General features: G+C 45.4%; 3 protein-coding genes across 3 annotated transcripts; 1 reads left to right on the top strand and 2 right to left on the bottom strand.

Moving 5' to 3' along the window:
• Positions 1–2812: 2812 nt before the first annotated feature.
• On the bottom strand, positions 2813–3082 carry LOC309444240 (dynein light chain 1, cytoplasmic-like; the record flags this gene model as incomplete). Its single annotated transcript, XM_082061903.1, has 1 exon — positions 2813–3082. One exon carries the CDS (start codon positions 3080–3082, stop codon positions 2813–2815), a length of 270 nt encoding a protein of 89 aa, XP_081918029.1.
• A 6533-nt stretch (positions 3083–9615) lies between these two features.
• Positions 9616–18240, top strand: LOC309444446 (A-kinase anchor protein 17B-like). Its single transcript, XM_082062260.1, has 4 exons — positions 9616–9847; positions 11147–12653; positions 13070–13143; positions 13729–18240. The coding sequence occupies exons 1-4, from the start codon at positions 9758–9760 to the stop codon at positions 13732–13734; spliced, it is 1677 nt and encodes a 558-aa protein (XP_081918386.1). The 5' UTR covers positions 9616–9757; the 3' UTR covers positions 13735–18240.
• Positions 18241–18283: 43 nt separating this feature from the next.
• Positions 18284–22934, bottom strand: PGRMC1 (progesterone receptor membrane component 1). The gene is made up of 3 exons (XM_082062261.1): positions 22544–22934; positions 20602–20757; positions 18284–18662 (listed from the first exon to the last, which is right to left on the bottom strand). The coding sequence occupies exons 1-3, from the start codon at positions 22860–22862 to the stop codon at positions 18562–18564; spliced, it is 576 nt and encodes a 191-aa protein (XP_081918387.1). The 5' UTR covers positions 22863–22934; the 3' UTR covers positions 18284–18561.
• Positions 22935–23261: the final 327 nt, after the last annotated feature.

Genomic DNA, 23261 nt, shown 5'->3' with positions numbered 1-23261 from the left:
CAACAAACCAAAATCACAACCGTGACCTAGGTGCATTCAGGACGCTTTCCTTTGCCTTTAAAACTAAACATATTTCCACGGTGATTAAAGGCATCCATTAAGTGCTGGTTACTTCAGCACAACTAGCCAAGAAGGCTGCTTCTGAACTACCGAGTTCTGCTGCTGGAACCCTGTGTGTTGACGCTGAAAGTGAGGAACTGAGTGAACACCATTGATAAGATTGACAAGGTCAATTAGTTCAGGCTTTGTTGATGTGCCGTTTTTTCCCTTGCTATCTTTAGGGCAGTGTTCTTAAATTTCATATATAAATAATAGCAGCATATTGATGTTTTAATTATGTAACTAAGGTGTTTGGGTGACATCCCCTGTCACTAGTAATGAATCATGTTACAACCAGGTCCAAAACAGACTTTTATTCTGTCCGGGAAAACAACCAATTAGAAATGGGATTTATACAATTAGTTAGCACTCCAGTAACAAAAAATACAGGTTCGGATATCAGTTGAGGAAATTATTGGGGTACAGCAAATAAGAATAATGGAGATCCACAGTATGCATACATGTGGCTCACGAAAAACAATGCCAGAGCCATCCCTGACCCCAGAAAAATACACTCACTTGTCTAGTGAGGAAAACACTCGCCCGAGTGGCAAGGAATTATTAAGGAAAATACACTGACTAGTCCAGCGAGGAATTATTAAGTTATCACTCACGCAGAGGTGAGGCAGTCCCAGTCCCAGGTGGTTACCTTAGACGGCGTTCCAGTCTAAGGGGAGGGTCTCTCATCTGCATTTTGGCCCATGGCTCCGAGAGGACACACACAAAGGGAATCCTTGGCGGGAACCCCATTTTTGTCAGATCTGGCTGTGGGCATTCCAGAAGCTTCTCAGCTTCTCTGCACCCCTACTCTGGCTATGGGCACCCTGAAACTTCCTGACTCCTTGGCGCCTCTTCCCCTCTCCTAGCTAACCGACAGAGGGTTAAACAAAAGGAGCTATTAACTGCCCCAATGCAGGAGAGGGGGGATGTGTTGGGGAAGAGAGGGATGCGCAACTGCCACAGTCTGAGCTGCAGCCAGGCCAACTACTCCTTCTAGGAAACCCAGAAGGAAGCAGAACCCCCTTCTGAGGGAAAAGAGGGTCCAATTTGACGGACAGACCCTCCTCTTAGGGAAGTCTGCTGCCTGCCTGGGGCCCAGGTTAAGGACATCACTAGGAAACTTCCCAGCTGGTACAGCCCTCAGACTAGTGTCTGTTACTGGTCTTCACGTGGGTGGTGATGAAGTCGCAACGCGTAGTCCAAGGCTGATCAAAAGAGACTTCAGGGCCTCGGGACGGGTGGTAAGGGAATCTGGAGCACAGGTTTGCCTTTCTATCTCATCTGCACAAGACAAGCCTCAGCTTAAGAGTCTTCCTGAGCATGCATTTTTTCCATCCAGTGTTCCCATTTTCATTACTCATTTTTTTGGTTGAGTTTTTATGTACTTGCTCTGGCTGATAAAATGAATCAGCAGATGACCTCGGCTTTCCACAGCACAATCTAATCCATGCAGAAGATGGTGGCTGGTGTGAGTTTGTCTGTTGTTATTTTTTCTCCTGTGGAAAGGGACCAGAAAAATAAAACCAGACATGAAAAAACCTTAAAAAAAAAAAAAAAAAAGCCACTGACAAAGGTGAGAACTTTTGGAATCAGTTCTGGTTGGGAGATGGCCATACGAACTGGTTTGATTCAGTCCTTCTCCTCCTCCTGCGTGTCCTCTGGCTTGTGAAGCTACAGCTTAGTATCTACAGTAGTTCTGTCTCCATGTTTCAAAATATTTTCAGGACTCCTCAGATCAGCTGACAGCGGATGTTTTCGTTCCACATGGTCCTTCAATGGGTGTCAGGCTTCTTCTAATGTTGCCTGAGCCCAGATTTTCCCAGTTTGCCCAAGGCCCAGCCTCTCAGAAGTACATCTAGATGACCCTCTCCAGGTTTGGGTCCCATCATAGTGTCTCCCCTCTTGGTGAAAAGCCATCTTTCACTAACCCGTGCATTTCCTCATTGAAGTCTGCGTGGGACAAGAGAGTTGAGAGAATCCCCAGGCTACAGCTGAGGTCGCTCCACCCAGTATAACTGGGCTCATTCACAAAAGCTTTCAAGGCTTTCAGAACCTCTAGACTGTTCATGATTCCACCTCAGGTCTGGGAGAAAAGATCAGGCATTGTGAGAGCAACAGCGATTGTATGTCTTGTCAGATTGCTTCTTTATGTGAGCAGCAATGTCCTTCTCAATGTTGTACTTCTCCAAGGCCTGAGTAGCACACTCCACAGCGTCTTGCTGCATCTCTTCTGACATGGCTGCACTCCTGATTGAAAATTAATTACACCCACATTGGCACTGGTGCACCTGCCTTTGGGAAGAATCTTATTCCCAGAGTGGCTGGCAAGCTTGATGTTGCCCCTGTTTCTGACATTACTGTCAGTCGCTGAGGGGAGCTTCCCCAGAGCCGGCCCGATCTGCAGCGGCACAGCAGGTCTGGCACAGAGGGTTTTGCTGAGACAGGGAAATGCCTGGACAGCGGAGAGACCAGCCTGGAGCCAGCAGCTCTCCTGGAATCACTGAGGAGGCCCAGGCATGGCCTGAGCAACAGCGACCACCCCTACGGCTGAGGGGTCAGGGAGGGGAGCGCCAGCCAGAAGCGCTGCCAGCAGCACAGGTGAACAGGCCATGGATGTCAAGGCCCGTGTCCTCAGGAGGGCTGTGGTAACTGGTCAGAGGAGTCGGCACATGGTCTGGTAACTGGATGCAAGTTTCAGTAACAGTCCGTGGTTCTAACCAGCCTTGAAAAGAAGAATAGTGACTTGGCTCAGGTAGAAGGAGATGAAATGCTTGGTCTCACGAGTCACGTAGCTGCCAAAGTTCCTTCCCACGGTGCAGTGCCAGGTGGGATTGTACTTCTTGTCAAATTGCTTCTTTGTGTGAGCAGCAATGTCCTTCTCAATGTTGTACTTCTCCAGGGCCTCTGTAGCACACTCCACAGTGTGTTGCTGCATCTCTTCTGACATGGCTGCACTCCTGATCCCTGCCTCTCGATCACTCATCGTTGCCATTTTGGCAGGAGCTACAGGACCAGCCCTTCAGTAAATACACGTGTAACAACTGTTCTTAGGCTGTAATTGGTTACATAGCAATTGGGCCACCTGAGAAAAGAAGTGCTGGTTCACACCTCTGCCTGCGGTCATAGCCTTGTGTGCTTCCTACGATCATTGACGATCGTGTTTACAGCTGTACAACCACAAGGGAAGAAATAACGTCTGTTTTTAGAAGGTGGAGAAAGGACATAAAACATGTCTTACACTTGTGTTTGGAAGATTGCAGGAAGCAAAAAACCACTGAAAACTGAGGGGGTATTTGCGTGAATGACTGCCCTAAATTGAAGTCCATTGGCGACCTTAAAGGGAGAACATGCACGGACAATGCAGACGGCACCTTCAACAGCGTGCTGGCGAGGCTGACACCCTAGGGAGCTGCTGCACTGCGGGAAGCTGACTGCCACACAGTGCTAAGAGAGACAGGCACCACGTCTCTGTTGGTTAAACACACAGAAGCCAGTCTGAAAACAGGGAAGAGCTGATATTAATCCTCCCACGTGTACCACTCAGATGAAGCAGTGCTGGATGAGCTACTTTTGCTACAGGACAAAAAAATAACCATTTTATTGCATCACACCCCCATAACTAAGCCTTTGCACCACGTAGAAGAGGCAATTGGTGAGGAAGTAACTCTTTGTCTTGGCGTTTTTTTAAGACAATGCACGCACACGGTGACCAGCCACCGGCATCTCCTGGGGCTCCGCCGTGCCCCGCTTTGCCGATTGTTCCTCAAAAACACGCGTGAAACCCGCAAACACGGCACAGTCCCGAGTGACCCTGCCACAAAATGGCCCCGGTGGGTGCAGCGCCCCCGCCGTGGGGCCGCGCGCTCGGCGCAGCCGCCAGCGCAGCTCCCGGGGGCGGGCGGAGCGGGCGGGCTCGGGCGCGCCCCAGAGGCGGGTCCCGCCGTCGCCGCTGCTCGGCGCGGTCGCGCTCCGCCCCGGAGTGGCGCTGGGACCGCGGCCCAGGAGCGTGGGCGGCTGCAGCGGCGGCCGGAGCGGTAAGGCAGCCGGGCTGCGGGACTGGGGAGCTGCCAGCGGAGGGCGCTTCCAGGGCGGGCGGCTGGGCTCGGTGCACCGCTCCTCCAGGGGAAGCGGTCGCGGCTGCGGGGTGCGGCCCGCGGGTGGCCGCTCCCCTCCATGTCGGCCGGGCCTGGCCGGGGGAACCGGGGGATGGAGCGGTTGTCGGCAGCTTCGGTGGGACTGCTCGGAGCCCGCGGCCCTGCCAGGACGTGCCGGCTGATGTCGTGCTTGGCTCGGCCGGCGACCGTGGGCTCGGGCGGAGAAGCATCAGCCCCTCGCCCCCTCCCCTGGCCCGCGCGTAGGGCGCCGCGGGTCGCCGGGCCCGGGCTGCTCTTGGCCCGGCTGGCGTGCGGCCGCAGGGGCGCTCCGGCAGCCCGGGTAGGGCCCGGGAGTGGCAGGGGGCGGCTGCCCCGCTCCGTCCCCGGGGCTCGCAGCCGGGGCAGGAGAGCCGGTCAGGCCCTGCCGCTGCCTCCGGACTCCGCTCCCGCCGGAGCTGCCCCTCGGGCCCTGGCCGGGGCTCCTTGTGCCTGCGGATCCCGCCGGAGCTCGGGCACCTTCCCGCTGAGCAGAGGGACCGCGGCCTTGCCGCAGTTGCATCCATGGAGATGCCGTTGGCCTGCGGTTTTCTTCATGCCCAGCTCAAAGCACGCAGCACGAAGTGGCAGTGCGTGGCGTTAGCTTGAAAATGCCCCTTTTGTTTGCAATATTTGAGCGAGCAGCACCACTTCTGATCGTCTCTGCGTTTCACTTAATTTTGCGCAGACAGAGCTGAGTAAACCAGGCCTGTCTGTTGAAAAGCTGTTTAAACCTCTCGTTTAAACTTCTCCAAGAGACTCTTTCTGGTAAATGCTTTTCCCTGGGTGACAGACCTTCTGCTGCTATGATTCAGTACAAACTCTTGCCCCATTGCCATTTGCTCATAGCTGCTCGTGCACACCCACCCCTGCAGACCTGACAATCCCCTCTGCTTCCAGCTCTCCCGCAGCTCTGCTGCTGGAACTGCGCAGGGGCTGTGCTGTCTGAAAAGTAACCGGCCAAAATCCGTCGTTTTTTTTCTTTCTCTCCAAGCTAGAGCTCTTTGCTGCCCTGGTTGATGCTATGGTCTCAGAAACTTGTGATGGCCCAGGGCCTGGCATGAGGGACCAGCTGGGAAACTGGGGATGGTAAGAGCTGGTTGAGCTGGTGCTAGTCTTATGAGTCTGATGAGGAGTGGTTGAGGGAACTAAGGCTGTTTGGCCTGGAGAAAAGGAGGCTGAGGGGAGACCTTATCACTGTCTACAGCTGCCTGACAGGAGGTTGTAGCATGGAGGGGGTTGGTCTCCTCTCCCAAGTAGCAAGTGATAGGACAAGAGAAAATGGCCTCAAGTTGTGCCAGGAGAGGTTCAGATTGAATATTAGGAAAAAATTCTTCACAGAAAGGGCTGTTAGGCATTGGAACAGGCTGCCCAGGGCAGTGGTGGAGTCACCATCCCTGGAGGGGTTTAAAAGGCATTTAGGTGAGGTTCTTAGGGACATGGGTTAGTGCCAGAGTTAGGTTATGGTTGGACTTGGTGATCCTGAGGGTCTTTTCCAACTGAAGTGATTTTATGATTCTACTGTGGGGGAAGGTGAGGGGCACATCTGAATCAAATTATTCTTATGACTTGTGTTTTGCTCGTATGGACTATATGGGTGTTTCAGGTTAGATATTGACAGGCTGTTAATGTTTCACGAAAGTCTGATTTTGTTTTAAAGTATGAACTTGGGTGACACATTTTAGAGTGTTCTAAGATAACGTAGTCAGTGTGAAAAGAGTTGTGCAGATATTCAGGAAAACAATTTCAGAGTTACTGATTTCTTCTTGTGCTTTTCTGTAAGGCTATGAAAGGGTTATTGTACGTTAACAACAGCTTGGGTTTCCATTGCAGTGTTGTGAAGAATATCTTTAAGTGGTAAAAGAAAGTAGACTTAAATGAGTCAATTCACTGTGTATGGCACTGACCAAATTAATACTGTGTACAGGTTTGGGATTTGTATGTTTCACTTTGGAGAGTGTTAGAACCTTGCAACAAAAATGACTCAAGGGGCTGGAGAAGGTGCCTCACAATGAGAGACTGAGAGAGATAAGAGAGCTCTCAAGGAGAGCTCAAGCTATGTATTTTATATAAGAAACATGACTGAGAGGCACCTGGATTATAGAGGAAAAAACAAAAAACCAAGTCAAACCAAACAACCCCAACCAAACCAAAACAAAAAAAAACAAACAATGAACAAAAAAAAACAAACAAAAAACCCCACAAAACCACCTAGATGATAAAAGGATCTGCATCTAATAGAAGGCGGCGCATGAAGAATCAATATCTGGAAGTGGCTTCCATTTCAAATGGCGAATGATTAAGGAACGGAACAAACTTCCCGTGGGAAGTGGCAGGTTTTCATATTGTGTTTTCAAACAGGAGTCGGGTGCCTTCCTGGAAGAGGTTCTTCAGCCAGATGCAGTTAGCACAGGCATATGGACAGAATTAAAATATATTAACCTTTACTTGTTACTAGCTGCTGAGATTTTGTGGAAGAAACTGGCACCGTTGGTGGTTTGCCAACTTCTTTTTTCCTTGAAATTAGGCCTGAGAAGTCCTTGCTAACCAGTGGAAGCCCCTTCATAAACTCTTTTGACTTAAGCATGTGAGGGGAAAAAAACTATTGGTTGTCCTGTTTGGGTACAGAGATAATGATATATGAAGTTCATGTATCCAAACTTAAGTCCTTTAATTAAAAAAAAAGTCATTTTACTGTTTTGATTTTGTGAAAAATTGTTGGATGAGGTAAAAATTGTAAATATCTTCAGCGTGGTTGGCGCTGAAATTGGGAGATGATCTCAGGAGCTGGCAAGGCTCTTTGAAAAATACTTGGTTTCTTGTTGTAAAGGAGGTGCAGCAGCTGCTCTGTTAGGTGGTTCTTGCCTAGTAAAGGGTGCTCTTTCTATTCTCGGTACCTTTTTGCTTCGTTATTCTGAGGGATGAATCAATTTAAATGCTATGCTTAGTCTGGCATTATAGAAGAAAACTTGCAATCTATAAGCTTAATTTCAGCAGTGTAATAGCTTGCCTTCATTAGTATTTATTAGTGTGTACCCTGTATTGGTATTTTTTCCCAGCAAGTAATTTCTAAACTGACCTTAAAATTTACCTCTATGCTGGAAATAACAATTCATATTACTTTTTTCTTCAGTGTAGATAGACCTTGATACAATTTGCTCGAGTGTTTTCATGTGCTCACATCTGGGCATTTGAAGCTGATTGAATGCAGCACGCATCAACAGAATTAATCGATTTTTAAGCCAGCAAGCGTTTGATCCAAAATACGTTGCTCTGAGATTCAGTGAACTCTGTTTTTGGCAGAACTGCACGAATCCTGCAGCCAGGAATGCTCTGCTGAGCATACGGAACCTTTTGTCCCCAGAAGCGCGTGCCAGGCGTGGGTTTGGCCAACGGTGCGAGGTCAGATTGTCGGCACCTGATGTCACAGCAGGAAGAGATGTTTTGGAGTAGGGTGTTGAAGCTTGACTGACAACCCAGTGTGAACCCCAGATGTTCTGGTGTGCCAGGGTAGACAGAAACGTTCTCACGAGTGCAGTAGTGTTTGGTGGTCACCCGGGGTCTCTCTGTTGCTCAGCAGGTTGTCTGTGTTTGTGTAAATACATGGCAAACTGGACTGATAAGTCTGATTTCTGCTTCTTCTGTGACAGGTGACTTTTGGTACAACCAGACATTTTAGTGAAGGAGCCGTAAGAAAGAGAAGCCTGGAAAGACTAAAGCTTCAAGAACAGGAGCACGTTTGAAAAAGGGGGAAAAAAGAGAGGGGGTTGAAAGGTGAGAGTGTATTTTTAGAGAATGTCCCATTTTCTTGAAATGTATTACTCTCTCTCACACCAAGTAAAATACAGGCAGAGCAGCTATTGTAAAAATCCAAGCTTTGAGGAGACAGGAGTTGGAAAACTTGAAGCAATGCTATATAGTTTTAAATTAATGTTATTGTTGACAAGAAAAGCATCATGATGATTCTGTGTGTAAGGTGTCAGATGGAGGGCTCTGGGTTATGAGAAACATTGCACTAGAGACATCTTGAGGTCCCTTTCAGATTGGGTTGTTCTGTGACTCTGTGGGCCTGGAGTGAAATCGGAGAGCTATTGCTCTTGATTGCTTAAGATTCTGCATGTGGGCGTTTTGTATTGCTCTGTGCTGCAACATCACAAATCAGTGTCTTGATGCTCTGAAGTAAAATTAATGTGATGTACATTTCTAGGTGCCTCCAGATGACTGGAAGGTCCAAAGCTAGAGATGAACACTATTCTGCCTTTCCCTCTTTTTAAGTGTAATTTTTTCCTTGTTATATTTAGGGCAGTGTTCTTAAATTTTACATAAGATTAATAGTAGTATATTGAAGTTTTAATTCTGCAAATAACGTGTTTGGTTAGCATTCTAAACTGTCACTAGTAATTAATCATGTTACACACCTACATGTTTTAAAAAACCCCAACACTTTGCACCCGGAGCATAGCAACTCTAATGCGAAGTCTCTGAAAACATTGCTATGCTTCCATTGTTAATACCTTATTGTTCAAATACTTTCTCAAAAATATTTCTGACACACTTCGTTGTGATGGTAAAAGTGAGAAAACTTGTGGATTGAGATAAAGACAGGTAAAGCAAAAGCTGCACACACAACCAAAGCAAAACAAGGGATTCATTCCCCACTTCCAGTGGCAGGCGGGTGCTCAGCCAGCCCCAGCACAGCTGGGCTGCACCACATGTGATAGTGACATGGTCAGTTGGGCTCACATGTCCCAGCTGTGTCCCCTCCCAACCCCTTGTGCCCCCCAGCCCACTCACTGGTGGGTGTGAGGAGCAGAAAAGCCCTTGACTCTGTGTAAGCACTGCTCCACAGTGGCTAAAACATCCCCGTGTTATCAACACTGCTTCCAGCACAAAAGCGAACCACAGCCTCATACTAGCTATGGTGAAAAAGTTAACTCTATCCCAGCCAAACCCAGCACAAAGCTTCAAATAGGTTTGAGAACAGTGGAAATAGTTTTGTAATACATCTTAAATGGGACCCTTGTGCTAATCTATAGGGGAGATTTGTTAACATAAGAACTGGATCCAAATGATCAGTCTCTAGTTGTGTCCTTGGAGACAAATGATAACGTGAATCAGTTGTCTTGGCAGTGATTATAAAGAAAATCCTAGAATGCAAACCATTTGAAGGAACAAAGAACTCTCTAGACATGTGCATCAGTTAGATGCATGTGGGTTTTTTTTAACGTATTCTAACAAAAAATATTTCTTGTTAGCCACGTGCAGATTCTTGGCAACTGGTTGCTTTTTATTAGCACCTCAAAGACTTGCATCCAATTCCCCAGGACTCAAAATGTAAAACAAGTGTCATCTAAATTGTCCCATATTGATAATTACCTAGAAAAAGACGTGGTGATGCAAAGAAGTTCAAGAGAGAAAAAAAGAAAACTAAGCTCGAGAGGAGAGAAGAGAGGCAGATAGATGGAGATGAGAAACATCCCCCAAAGCAGCAGAAGGTACCAGCTGAAGAACAGCAGTGGCCAGAGAATATGCCTGAATGGGAAGAAAGGAAATCCCTGCTAGCTCAGAGAAGAGTGGAGTCTGTCAGACTGCTTACAGTGCTGTTAAACCGTGTGAAAGTAAGACTATTTTAAAACATATTTTAAATTTTGAAGGGTATTTGTTAACAACTTGAATAATTCGCTAGACATTTGATGTCTTGATGCTATTCAGAACGCCTTGGGACGGACCGAACACTGACAAGGCCTGAGGTCCAAGTCGTGCGACACTCTGCTCTCAGCCTTGCCCTGGGAGCAAAGGCAGCACATTTCCACCCAGAAACTTTGCCTTTGGTACTTGTTCAAGGCCTTGTCGTTACTACGTTAAAATAGGCTGGACTTGGTCCAGTGTTGCAAATCAGGAGTTTCAGGGCAGGGACACAAATGATGCCGTCTCTGCTTGTTTTGGTCTCAGGTCGGCAAGTGGCAGAATTCAATGGACACAGAATATGCCAGTTGCATTTCTAAGAGCCTCATTTGTGGCCAACATTAAGCTGTCCGTTGTGTTTCCATTTGATTCAGCTGATGTCTTGGGAAAGTCAGCAGAGGAGCGATTAAAATGTTGTGAGGCTTTTGCACACAGATTAACGTTTGAAGGTTTATTTTAGCGCGTTAGGCTCAGAAAAATAGTTTTTTTTAATGAAATCAGGGGTTTTCATGTCTCAGGGGTGCTGACATGGTGTTGTCTTGACTATTTGCTAAGGAAAAATCTACTTGCAGCTTTTAACAAGTGTGTGTTTTCCCCAGTCCTTAAGTTTACCGATTTCTAAAGGGCTGTAATTTACTAAGAGTTGAATTCAGAGGCTGCCCTTACCATTCTGCCGGACCTTTAGAGCCCCGTAACAACTGCCATATGCCTTCTTAGTTATGAAGGTGATGTGTTAGATAAGCTTCTGTCTTCTTGGCTTCACCACTTGGAAAGCTTTAGACTGGTTGTCTCTGGGCCCACTTAAAACAACGTATAACAAAGCAATTTGTTCTAAATCAAATATTTGCTCTACAAAAGTGTTGTGATTTTCTACTTGCATGCAATACTAGTGATGTTGTGGTCAGAGAAAGAATAAATATTTTCTTATGCAGTTGCAGTGAGAGAGGTGAATTGATTGAAAGGACCACTTCCTCATCTAATTTTGAATGCAGCTTTCTGCGATGATTAAAGATCTGTAGTTCTGACTTTGGAATAGTGAGCCTATATGACGATAGATGATAGATGAATAGTGAGCCTGTATGTAGTGAGCTGTGACGTTAGCCAAACTCATCCCTCACCTCTATAGTTCTTCTGACTGTAGGACTGCTTATATATGAGTTTGCAGTTTAGCACTCTCTGTACTGTTCAATAAATGTACATATTCATTTTTCTGATTTTTTTTTTATTTGAAGGATTTTGTGCAGTTGGCAAGTCAAAAAGTGGATCTTTCCTTGGGCATAAGGGAGGACAATTCCTTTTCTGAAGCAGCGTTGAAAGACATACATCAGGAACCAATTAACTCCTATTACCATACACACAAAGAGTTGCAACATAAGGAAGAGCTTAAGTGTCTGTTAACCCAAGAAGGTAGCAGCTTATTTAGTGAGGAAGGAGATGTGGGTAACTTCTGTGCATCTGCTCATCATATAGTCAGGACGATTTTGAATGTCCCCTCTGCAGCCCCAGGTGCGGGCAGACTGCCTGGCAGAGGTGCGTGCGGCTCCTGTGGATCTTTACTCATTACAGTTACTCAGGACTGCAGGGTCATCGAATCTCGTGAGGAAAGGGACTACCCGAGGTTGAATGTAGTTTACACGCAGGCAGTGTCCGATGGAAACAGTTGCCAAAAGCAAAAGATTTATGAGACTGATGAATTCATCCATTATTTACTAAACTACTATCAGACGCCACGCTATGCACGTGTTTGCTTCGAGCCAAAAACCACTGTGAACAAGTGCTGGTGGAAGAGAGTGGTATCTGATGGTGATAATGATTTTGACATCAGCTTGAGTAACAAACATGGTCAGCACTTCAGAGAAGTGAGTCCTGTGCAGAACCTCAAGAGAAATTGTAGTAGCAATGATAATGATAAACTGGTCACTGTTGGAGAACCTGAGTCAATAGACATGGTGTTAGGAAACAAGACCTACGTGGGTACATTTGCAAAAGCGTTTGGAGTGCAGAGGAATGACTCACTCACTGTTGATAACTTGCCACGTACTGGACTGAATCATTTTTTGGATTGCGCTGCTGTTACCTGTGATAAGGAGTTCAAACAAGAAGATGGTATCAATGGGGACACTGTACCATACAAGACATGTAGACCTGCTTGCAGATTAAAGGGTTTGTTGGAAGAGATTGGTGATTCTGAGTACTTCAGAGAGCCACGTAGAGGCTCAGTGAAGAGGACAAAAAGAAGGTGTGAAGAAATTTACAGCAATAGTAATAAAGGCTGTTTGCCTGCAAGAGCAGGAGAAAGAAAATTAATGGTTTACCTTAAAAATGTAACTCTGGAAGGTCAAGAGGAGGAAAGCAGCAAATGTAGCCTCTGTTCTAATTCTCTTCATGAGGGCTTGGCAAGACAATGTGAACATAAGCGTAAAAAGTTGCATAAGAGGTCTAGTAGTAAATTAAGGCATGAAGGACAGAAAAGTGAGAGACAGCCCGGGGAAGCAGAGAGAAATGCTCACAAAATGAAGAAAAAGCGAAAAAAGCTTTCTTCTGATATTTCATCTGATGAATGTGGCTTTTCAGAGGTGGACAGTTGCATGCAGCTGGAGTCTCTCAGAAACATACAAAGAAAATGTAAGAAAATATTCCACAACAAAGTGAAGTTCAAGTCACTTCACACCGCCATGGCAGCACCAGATGTTCCCCCTCATGATGGCTCCCCGCTTCAGGAGACCCTCCAGAGGACAGGTGAGAAAGAGGGACACCAGAACTGAGGTCTCTGGCAGGTGAGGTTAGTTGCCACAGTTCTTTCAATGATGAGTGGTAAGCATTTTTAAGAAGAATTTTTACAAGTATAAACATAGCGTAAAAAAAAGAGTGTGACTTCTCTGCAGTCAAAGTTTGTTCAGTTCAGCTTGGAAACACACAATGTGCAGCTGCAGTTGAAGAGTTGTGTTTGCTTAATTGGAGAGCAAAGTATTAGCAGCTAGGTGGTTAGTCTGTTAATTGCTGCATTTCTGGCTATAGTCACTCACAGCCCTTTCACAATTTACTGTGTTTTCAGTTCATTGGCAGATACCTTACAGCTACCTCCCCATACCCTTTCCCTCCCTGCGCCTCAGCAAACTCACTTCAAGTAACTTTTTTCATGTACTTATCTACAGGAGATGAGAGGAAGTTAATGCTGAGAAGAGAGATGGATGCTGATGTCAGAGGATGCCCTCTGTTTCCTCTTGAGGTAATTCAGACAAACCCCTGCTCAGATACTTTCTGTGGAGCAGAGCCCAGAAGAGGATGCTGAACAGCCACTGTATAATACCTCTTAAGTTTTTCTATAGAAGTGGGAGAAGAAAGCCCTTTGACCATTAAAGGGGTTTTTTTGCTTAGCTAATTCCTTTGGTTAGATTATCAAACTGATGTAGTGAGCCACAAAACCAGAATCTGTGTTTGCCTTTTGGATAACAGAGGACCAAAACTTCCCCAGGGCCAGACAGACCTGTGTGGACCAGTTGCTAAGAATTTGAAAGGTTACAGATTGAGATCTCAGTGTGTTATATTCTGATTAAATGTAGGGAATAATGTAAATATCCAAGTTACGGTATTTAGTAATAACAAGTCATTGGAAAAGAAAAACATAGCTATGTAAATCCTATAGCAAACATATCAAGTGCATCCTCAATCAGGTGGTTAAAATGATGGGACTGGAAGGTGTGGGGGACTTCTACACTCAATTGCGGGAAGTAATAGATGTCCAAATGCGAAAAAAAAATTCCCATCCTCTGTAAAACCCACAGTGAAAAAAATGCTTGTTTTCTGTTTACAGTTCTAGAGGTGTTTGTGAAAACTCGCTGGTCTTTAGGAGGGCGGATTTCACTGAAGGTGTAGATGTAGTGCTTCCAGGAATCGGAATGATTGTCTGAGCAAAACTCTGAACGTTAGATAGTGAAAGGGTCGTGCTTGTCAGCATAATGACAGTCCCCAGAGATATGCAGGTTGGACGTTTGTTCACAAGATGTCAAAATGTGCCCTTTTGAAGGCACGTGCAACGAGATTGCTATTTAGTGTGAGTTTGCTTACAAATAAATTCCAGAAGAATTGTCAAATGCTGTCAGATTTGTGCTGCATTTAGATAAAAGTGTGAAAACGCAGTCTAGGAGCTTGGGTTGTATCCATATTTGTCCAGCTGGCTATATTCAGAAGATAGCCACAATTGCTTTTGGACAAAGTCCGTTAGCAAGATACAGAGGACCAGTTCTAAGTTCAATACACTGTTTACTTCAGTTTTCATTTTAATATGCTTTATTTATTATGTGTCAATATACTAAGTTAATGTGATGATGTTGCCTTCATTACATAGAATCTTACCCATGTTTATAACTTCTGCTCTAATAAATAGTAACTAAAAATTGTAGTTGTTCATGGTTTTCCCCGAGTGTTCAATACTGATGATTCCTACAGGCTTCTAAGCCAATTTTTATCCATCTTCTCTGTTTACACGCTCAGATGTTGAGTGCCTTTTCAGGGTCAGGGATGACAAATGGTTGCTACTCAGAGTACTGTTAACCTGTTACTTTTATCTAAAAAGATCTTATTTTCTTGACATAAATATTTTCCGTCTATTTTGGAGAACATTTATACCCCTCTTAACTCTCCATTTTAGTATTTTATACAGTTATAATGAAGATCAACTACTGTATTTGTTGGCCGTGTGAAATATTTCTTTTGTGCCGATATGACATACCAAGGGTGTGTTTTCTCTATGCAATATTTGTGGATTAAAGGTGACAAAACTTCCTCCTCTGTCAATCTATAGGCAGTTCTGTGTGTATAAGTCCCCTTTTCCCATGAGACAGGCCTTTTGATTACAGGTGAGAAAGCATTTCTTTTTGTTAATCTAGGGGAGCAGGATCTGAAGATTTCCTCTGGTGTAAATTTCCAGTGTTTTATCAACATGTCACAATATTCAATAACAAATAAATACACCGGTTCTGTAGTTGCTTCTTGAGTTCACCTTTATCGATTGAAATTGATAAAGCAAATCCTCCATCTCCAAGCCCTCATTGTTAGTAAATAAAATGTGTCTTTAAGGTGTGAGACACCATTGTAATCTTCACACTGAAACAGAACTTAGGGGTTTCCTACTTGTTTGCACGTGGCATTATTCAGAACCTGTTTTCAGGTGTTTTAATATTAATTCTTTACTTTTCCTATCGACACACTGAATTTGAGCCCCACCCTTTCATATGCTGGACTGTTGAGTGTAATTTTATTATCCTAAAGGCTAAGATTTAAAGATACATTTAACAGTTTGCTTTAAAACTTTTAAAATACATAGCTTTGTAGATTAAATTTCAGTAGTTGTAGGAATAAATGTCACATCTCAACTATGAAAGTTACAGAATGTTTAGACCACTAGCACATTTAATAGTTGAAAAGATGCATTAAAAGCAGCATTTACATAGTTCAGCAATGGAAAGGTTTAACACTGCTGGTGTAATTTCACACTGTTCAGTTTGAGCCTGGTGTGTGCTATTGTTTCAAGACATTTTTTGTTTTTTTCTATGGAAACAGTGTTTGGCATGTCTGAAGCAGGGCCCTGAGATGGCAGATTTTGCAGTCGAATCTGAAAATGTCACCTAATGGAGCCAGTGAGAACTTCTGCCCAGGGAGTGTCGCACTGAGCTTTGCTATTGGAAACACGCACCCTCTTGGCTGTACCTTGTGCTGAATACTGAAGTCAAAATCCTCCAGGCTGTTTTTAAAAGCAGAAATACACAATGTCTGTTATTACATCAGTCCATCTGCTTGAAATACAAGAATACAGCAATTATGATAGAAAGCCCTTTCTTTTTAATCCAGAGATGCCAGGTAAAGCATAGAAACGCCTCACCTTTTGTAAAACCTCTTGCGTAACTCTCGACATAAGCATTCATTACTGATTTTTTTTGTTGTTGTGTAACTCAAACAGCACGAAGTAAGAGCTAATAAAGATGATTACGAGCAAGTAGAGTCCAGATAAAAGAACATCTGAGTTTTACAAAGCGGTTGATAGTATGTCAGAAGTGGTTGTAAACGAGATGCTACTCAGTTGTTCTGATTTGTCCGAGAGCTCCTCAGGTGTGCCTTTGTGACAGACACGTAATAGGTGTCGGGACACTTGAGGTGAGGGAGGTTGCTGACAGTCTCTGCTCCTAGTTGGCCATCGTGTCTTACTTGGTTAATGTGCAGTCCAGCCATTTCCCGGGCACAGGCCTCCTTGCTTAGTCATTGCAGCCAGTCGCTGTTGGAGGGAGGGATCAAGTTGCAATGAACAAAGAGCAAAAAAAGAAGTTAACCCATCCATTTTCTCCAGCACTTTAGAAGAAAATAAAATCCCTGCCTGCTGCTTCATGAAACCACTGCTTTTGTGACTCACTTCTTCCCCTTTCACAATAAATTCTGTTTGTTTTCTCTGAAAAAGTTAGTGGTGTTACCAAGGTGTGGTACTTCTTGCCAAGAGGCACAGATGTGAGAGTCAGATGGCTGGGCCCACTGGATGGTGGGTTCCAGCCCAGCCTATTTCTACTTCATGGAAGTTTTCCAAAGCCCCAGCTTTTGCTCAGTGTTAACAAGTACTTAGGCCTTTATATGCCTAACTCTGTTTTTGCAACAGCTAAGCAGGACCATGTTCTGTATTTTAATATTCTGCATTCACAGCTATTCATTTAGAACATACATGCTGTGTGTTGGATAATGTAAGATATTGGAGAAAGACAATGTAAAACTTGAAAAACTGGGGGAGGATTAAGTATCAAGTGTTGTTGCAGTAAATAAAACCACCACCGTTATGCAAGAGTATTTTATTTTCTGCCTTAAATAAAATAAGCACATTTCTGATTTGAGGTAAACCATTAGTAGTAGTTTGCAGATTATGAATGTCTCTAAAAAGTAAAACAGCAACACAAAGGTCATGATGAGATTTGCATTTGTCTCTATACCTTCATTAGGTAGTTCATACCACACCACTTCATGCGGGCTGTCTGGCTCAACCAAACACACTCTTCATTCAAAGGCCCACTATAACAAAAAGAAAATGCTGTGACAGCGTTAGGACTGAGCGAAAGTAATTAGTTCTCAACACAGATGGTCTCGGGTGCTTTAATACGTTGTGTCAACTTGTTTTTGAAAGTCGATGTTGTGCGATGCACTCTACTTCCAATCAATCTTGCCTAGTTTACACCTTCCTACTCAGGAACAGCCAAAGCAGTGAAACTAAATACAGGTGCCCATCTGATCAAGTTCCCTGAGCACAATCACCTGGACAAGAAACGCATTTATGAGTGATCAGCAAATCATTAGTTATCTCCTTGGAATTTCTGAGAAAGTTTTGCAGAAGTATTCTGGGATGATGAAGGAGCACTGTGACATTTTGCCTTGGTTGAATCCATTTACCCAGCCCCTGCTGGCAGGAGATGAGGTTACGTAGTCACGACAAACTTAGTACTTCAGCATGGATGTGAGTTGAGAGAGCAAATAAGTAAAAAGCAATTGAAAGGTCAGGTGCCCCAGGTACGGCATTGCAGGTTATGCGTGAGATTGTGCCGTTTCTTTTAATGGCAACATTCCAGAGCAACAAAGGCCTCAACACAGAAATGGCTCACACCATGTTATTTTATTTTGTACAGGAATCTTGAGTAAGTTACATTGACCAGTAACATTTTTCTGCTAGTTAAAGCTGCATGTACAAGAGCACTTGTTAATTGTGTCATACCAGCAAGTCTTTTAGGCCTAAGAATCAATAGCAGCTCATCTTCCTGGCTTAATGTAATTTCATTAAAACTCACAGAAGAGTTTTACTAAGAGGAAAAGTGAATGAATAGTAGTCCAGTCAAGTCACACTTCATGGTGTACCTGGTTTTAGGGATGCCTAGTTAAACCTATTTAAACCTTTGTAACACTTCAGATGTGCTTTAAAAGTAAACAAATAATATTAATCCATGCATAATTGTGCATGACTGAATACATCAAGTATTCATCAGTTCTTATTATCTAAAGTGATTTAACCTCTAAGTATCTAAAAGTGATTTATCCTTTTAAAAAGATAAGAATTTTTGAGAAGTTGGTGTTTAGTCTGTAAGCCACTATGTATAAAAGCCAAATTATCTTACATAATGTTGAATTGCAGTGCACCACAAATGAGTGTGATGCTTCATGGACAAATGAAATGCAGTCCCTTTTCTAAAGGAATTAGAACCCAAGGCCCAGATCCTGCAAAAGTTAACACAAAATGAGATTTAGTGGATTTGGCATTGCGTATGTGAAGTTACTCTTGTGCTTGTGTCCACAGTGCTAGGTTGTTAATTAAAAAAATGGATTTCAACCTACTCTGAACTAAATAGTGATAGAAGAAAAACAGTGATGGTCCTTTATTGCCAAAATTGCAGTTTACTTTTGCACAGACATTTTTCGTGCATACTTCAGATTATGCAGGTTTGAAGAAAGACAGAACATCAGTAGTTTACCACTGAATTTGGAAAGGAAACCTTCGAAAAGAAACAATTTACTGGAACTCTGGACCTTTTGTAAGAATTGCTGCTATTGCAACGTGTAAAACAGAAGTGGAATGTTAGAAATGATCCTTGATGATTCAAAGAGGGATTGTTCCCCATTGCAGTCTCTAGTCTTTCTTTGCATCCTGGGCATCTTTTTCCTCTTCATCAGAGTACACAGTGGGCTCCTCCCCTTCCTTCAGCAGTTTACCAACATAGGGGTATTTAACTGTGGGAAAGAAAATAATAATCCAAATCATTATTGTGCCCTGAAGATGTACCTTTTTAACTCTTCGGTCCGTTTCCTGTGTTAACAACGTGCCTGTATTATAATAAAACAGCTCTCAGCAACTTGTTCCAAACACTGGGAGGAAGGAGAAAAGCCAAAATAAACTATCTGAACTACTGTTAATGTTGTAGTAAGTGTAAGAAACATGCAAAGTGAATGTAAACATAGTTCTCCTTCTATTGCCTAAGCCAAAAGATGAATGAATGTAAAGACACATGTAAACTGAGGGACTCATCCAGCTAAAGAAACAGAATCCTGGATTAGATTATTTCTCTTGCCAATGTCAAAGTTAGTTTTCTAACCAATGGTATTGTTAGAATATTTACATTATGTGTTATACACGCACACACATACATGCGGACACGTACTCAGCTTCCAAGGGTTTTTAGTTTTTGTAATATATGTTGAAAATATTAGGATCTTTCTTCTGGCCTATTAGAGATTTTCTCCTAAAGATGGATCTGGTATCCGATTATGCAGCTAAGCCTCCACCTTCTTTTATATCTCTTTTTGAACATGTTAAATGCAAGATCAGATACATGTAAGAATTGAGAGCTGTGCTATGCTGCCCATTTGTCAACTTCAACAGAGCAAAAGATGCCTCTGACTACAGGTATTTCAGATGAGCATTGTTGTTACAATTAATACAAATTTAAAGTAACTAATTGCCAGATTTACTATAAACATAGTAATTAAAAAGAGTGCAGCTCACTGGCAGCCCTGATGCCCAGACTCTTGAAAAGGTAGATTTAAACACTAGTTTAGGTCAGATATTGGGTAGCACAGTTCTGTTTTCTGCGACACACTTGTTAGCATCATAGAACAGCCATTCAGTGTGGCATGATTAACAGTCTTGATTAAGACAAGAAGAGCACCAAAATAGTAGGGGCACATCAGGTCAGGACTGGGACATTCTAATGACATTATATGGAGGAAAGCTCCATTCTAGCTAGCAATAGTAAATCTTTAATACTGAACACTAGATTTAAAACAAAAAAAAACATTTGATTTCCACTGCACTACTTTTTGTAGATGCAACTTCCATCATATATATAGAGAAGTTCATAAAGACAAACAACTGATATATTTATTTTTGTCTTATCTGAGTAGAAATAATCCCTTTGGCGTTCACTTGCCTAAAAGGCATCATGAGATATGGAGGAATTATTTTTCATCAACAGGATACACAATAGGATAAAAAAACCCAAACATAGCAGTGGGCATGCCCTGGTACAAGGTCGACACACCAATTTCCATTCAACTGTGGTTTGACTTTCTCCTTTTTGAGCAGCAAGTTGAGGCACATAACATAAGACAGTTGGAATTGCCTTTTTAAAACTTGTAATACTAAGCACAGAAAAAGAAGGCAGCTATGAAAGTGGCTTCCTTCTGTTACTGTTAGAACAAACATCTCAAGTGTGCAAGGTGCCTTTTTTTCCTCTGCCACTCTGGCCATCGCTGGCATGGCAGTGACCAGCATTTGCCCATTCCTGATCACCTTCTGGGGGAGAAAGTCTGCTGGATACAGTTGTCCATGAACCTGATAAAGCCACCAGCAAGGCCATGCAGAATAATCCATTTTGAGTAAAATTCCCAATTCCTGTCAACTTTTGGGTGGTCTTATACATCTATGACAGTGTTTGCATCTCTCCTGTGGTTCTGTAAGGACCGGGGGGAGGGAGGATGCAGAAGGAAAACCTGACATTTCTCTTAATTATTTTGAGTGTCAGTAGTTCTAGTAATACTTAGTAAACTGAGGTATTAACTCAAAGTAAGGTTCTCGACTGATGCCTCCAGCTGGTAACAGCCTTTTAACCATTGCTTCCCTTATTACACACTAGTTAGCGACTGCTTTGTAAATAGGTTTAAAGTTGCTTACAAGTGAATTGTGACTCCCAGTTCATCAAGGTCTCTTGCTGCGTCGCGTCGAGATCAGAGAGGTCATCATAGTCATCCCTCAAAGCCTCCTTATCCAGGCAGAAAGTGGCAAGACCTCGGGATGCATCTCTTCCAGCAAAAATCCCATACGGGCCATCTTTAAAATAAAGACATAAGCAGCATTATTACAGAGGTAACAGATGTGATACAATTTTCATGGATCAGAATCCCCAAAGTGAAACAGATGATGACCTGTGGGTCAGAGCTGCCTCAAACTTTTGAAATGTTTTTAAGTTTTATTCTACTTGGTAATAATGGATAACGGAGGAAGAGGACAAGAAACAAAACCATGGGAAGAGATACTAGAAATTACCAACTTGGAAGAAACTTCTATTAAAACTTTCAAAACGCAAGATGAACTCAAATGATCAGAACATGCAACTCACAGTAGATCAGAGATATCTTATCAAGACAGGCTCTTGCTAAATTTCATTAATTATTAACTTGCTTGCATGACAAGGCGAAAATTGAGATATCAGGTGTTGCAACTAGACACTGAAAGTTCTTAAGGGAGCTTAAAGAAGTTAGATGTGGACTCTGGTTACTGTAGAGAACATGCCATCTTCCACATGTCCCAGAGTGTGCCTTTTCCTAAATTCATCAAAAGAATCCTACTTTTCCATTAAGATGAAACCCAAAGTAGCCAGACACTGTGATTAACCATTCAGCAATGACCAAATTAGATACAGTGGGCAGCTGTTGCTGTTGTCAAGGAAGGTGGCAGCCAAAGCACGGTCCTTAAGTTGTTTTCAGTTTGCACAAAGACAAAACTGCATGTCTAACTCAGTGTACACATCATCTCGACTGCTGCAGAATGCAAAGTTACAGTCCGGCATCCTTCAGTGACAGACTCCAGCCTATATTTGGACCAGAATTACTAATCCCATCATGCTCTCAAATACGTAGTACCTGCACTGTTCTCCTTGTCTCCGAGCAGCACTGGCAGCTCATTGCTGCAGCCATCAGCTGTCTTGGACAGCTCAGGAGTGGTTGGACCAGACAGATACTGGTTCAAATTAGCAAGACTCAGTGAAACAAACAAACAACAATATGCCCTAGTGGAGGTGATTAAACTCTTACACCTGGGTGCATACACTCCCACCCACTTCATCACTAGCTGCTCTGTTAAGTCTCCACATGGCACAATCTTCGCACATTTTAACTGCCAACACTCCTGATAGGAAGCTGGTTTAACCCAAATTGCTAGGTATTTAGTATAAATATACAATTGTGTGATGTCCAGTACAAGCTGGGAATGGAATGTAAACACAGAGAACACACTTCGCTTCTGCTGCCTGGCACCGGGCACAGGCACCCGAGGCCAATGGAGCCGCCCAGCCCAACAGAGGCACAACCCCTTGCAGTGTGTGTAACCTGCCCTGCGAAAATAAAGACAACAATGAAGCAACGTAAGCTGGCAAAGCCGGAACTTTTACAGCACCGAGGCCCGAGTCCGGAGCGCGGGGAGCGGCAGCGCCCGTGCCCCGGCTCCCCGGGCAGGCGGGTCCCGGCGCTGCCGGCTGCACCAGCGCCCTCCGCAGCGCTGAGCAGAACGAATCCTTTCCGAACCTCGGGATCGGGAGCGGGGCCGAGAGCGCAGGGCCGGCTCGGCCGAGCGCTCATCCCGCGGGCCAGGGGGCGGGGCGGGTACTAACACGGAGCCGCCGATCCCCGGGGTCAGGGAACGAGCTCTCTCCGCACCGGCCCCGCGGCGCAGCCGGCCCGGGCCCTCCCGGCAACGGGCGGCGCAGGCCGAGCCGCGCAGGGCCGCCGGATCCCTCCGGCCAGCGGCCCCGGGCACAAAGCGCCGGGAGCTCCCTCACCGGGCCCGTCCCGTCCCGCCGCCCCGGGCTTGCCGTGCCGCCCGCCCCCGCCGCCCTCACCGGGCCCGTAGAACTGCCTGCCGCGGGTCACGTCGAAGACTTTGCCGTTGATGGCCATGAGGATGCGGGGGTCGCTCACCCCGTCGTACGGCCGCAGCTGCGCCAGCGTGAAGTCGCGGCGCTTCATCTTGGGCAGCGGCGGCGGGTCCGCCTCGCCCGCCGGCCCCGCGGGCCGCTCGCCCCGCAGGATCTGGTAGAGCAGGAAGAGGCAGAGCCCCAGCAGGCTCAGGTTGAGCGGGGACCCCACGATCTCCAGCAGCAGGCCGCCCCCCTCGGCCGCCGCCTCCTCGCCGGCCGCCACCGCCTCGTCGCGGGCCATCGCGCTCGGCTGCGCTTCGGCACGGCGGGCTCTGCGGCGCGGAGCGGCGGCGGGAGGAGGAGCCGGCCCCTCGGAGCGCGGAGGGGGCGGAACGCGGCCGGCCCGGAGGAGAGGAGGGGCTGGGGGCGGGAGGAAGCCGAGGCCCTGCCGCCCGCCCCCTGCGGGGGTTCGGTGCCGGCCGGCTCCTGGCGCGCCGCGGGCACTAGGGGGTGGTGTGGGCCCGGCGATGGCCGCCCGGAGACCCGCGGGGGGCGCAGCTGGGGCCCCGACGGCTCCGCGGAGGGCGCAGCTGGGGCCCCGACGGCTCCGCGGAGGGCGCAGCTGGGGCCCCGACGGCTCCGCGGAGGGCGCCGCCGCCCGCCGTTCCCCCGCCAGGAGGCAGCGGGTCAGCAAGGCCAG

This window comes from Streptopelia decaocto (assembly GCF_964273445.1).
Source record: "Streptopelia decaocto genome assembly, chromosome: 10".
NCBI classification, from domain to species: Eukaryota; Metazoa; Chordata; class Aves; order Columbiformes; family Columbidae; genus Streptopelia; species Streptopelia decaocto.
Note: the sequence above shows the minus strand (reverse complement) of the source record. Positions and strands in the feature narration are given on the sequence as shown.